General features: G+C 50.7%; 1 protein-coding gene across 1 annotated transcript in view; it reads left to right on the top strand.

Annotated features, from left to right (window-relative positions):
* Positions 1-430: 430 nt before the first annotated feature.
* Positions 431-1132, top strand: part of LOC107291839 (solute carrier family 2, facilitated glucose transporter member 11-like) — a 38805-nt gene continuing 38103 nt past the window's right edge. Inside the window, exon 1 of the mRNA XM_029285024.1 lies at positions 431-473. Within this exon, the coding sequence (XP_029140857.1) occupies positions 431-473 (43 nt within the window). The remainder of the gene's footprint in view (positions 474-1132) is intronic.

Raw genomic sequence — 1132 nt, 5'->3', positions numbered from 1 at the left:
TGTGCTGTATATCAGGATGTCATCAAGATGCACCAGAACCCCCTTGTATAAATGATCATGTAGAACCTCATTAATCAGTCCAAATGGCATGACTTTGAATTGATAGCTTCCCATGGAGCAGTTGAAAGCAGTCTTCCACTCATCTCTCTCCTTTATCCTCACCCAGTAATATGCCTCTCTCAAGTCTAACTTAGTGAAGACACTCCCCGTTGCCAGGTGGGTTAGTAAGTCCTTCAGGAGGGGGAGGGGGTATTTATTTTTCATGCTCACCACGTTCAGACCCTTATAATCCATGCAGAGATGAAGAGACCCATCTTTTTTTTCTTTAAACAACACAGGGGCTCCCATGGCAGACTTGGCCCATTCAATGAACCCCCTCTCTAGGTTTTTGTCCATGTATCACTGCATCTCCTCCATTTTGAGGGGGAACATGGCGTACATTCTCAGTCGTGGGAGTCTGGATCCCGGCAACAGTTTGATGGAGCAATCATTGGGTCGCATTCGCATTCCTTCTCACTAAATGCCTCCGCCAGGTCCCGGTACTCACTTGGGATGAGTGGGTCGCCTGGTGGTGGTGAGACAGCCCAACGGGGTGGGCTAAAGTTTCCTGTAATGTTCGTTGAATCAATAGGGGGATTGGGCCCTATAGGTAGCCTCATAGTTTTCATTCCCTTCTCACACCAGATAAACGTCTTCCATTTGTCCAACCAGGCTAATCCTAGGATCTGTCATGCCTCCATCCGAGCCTGAATCTGAGGAAGACATGGAGTTAGAGCAGGACTCTGTTGAGGCCCAGGAGGGGGTGTCTGTGGCTTCGGAGGACTGCAGGGAGGAGCAGGCTGAGGCAGGCCAGGGCCCTTCAGGTTTGGAACAGGGAAGGCAGAGTTCAGGCGAGGAGCAAGGCCCCCGCCACCTGATCCTAGAGCAAGGAGAGCAGAGAGGAGAGAGAACAACAGAGGCAGGCTCAGTTGCTCAGGAGGAGAGCGTCTCGCCCCACTCCACAAGGCACACCTGGGGATTAAGATTTAAGGAGACACTGTGGGGTGGGGCATTTGCTGGGAGCAAACGTGGTATCTTGAGATAGTTGTGAATTGTGCTCTTGTCTTTGTTCAACCTGGACAGTTTGAATTCC

This window comes from Protobothrops mucrosquamatus, unplaced genomic scaffold (genome assembly GCF_001527695.2).
Source record: "Protobothrops mucrosquamatus isolate PMUCROS unplaced genomic scaffold, P.Mucros_1.0 scaffold1196, whole genome shotgun sequence".
Taxonomy (NCBI): domain Eukaryota; kingdom Metazoa; phylum Chordata; class Lepidosauria; order Squamata; family Viperidae; genus Protobothrops; species Protobothrops mucrosquamatus.
The sequence above is the reverse complement of the archived record's forward strand: the minus strand, read 5'-3'. Positions and strand labels throughout refer to the sequence as shown.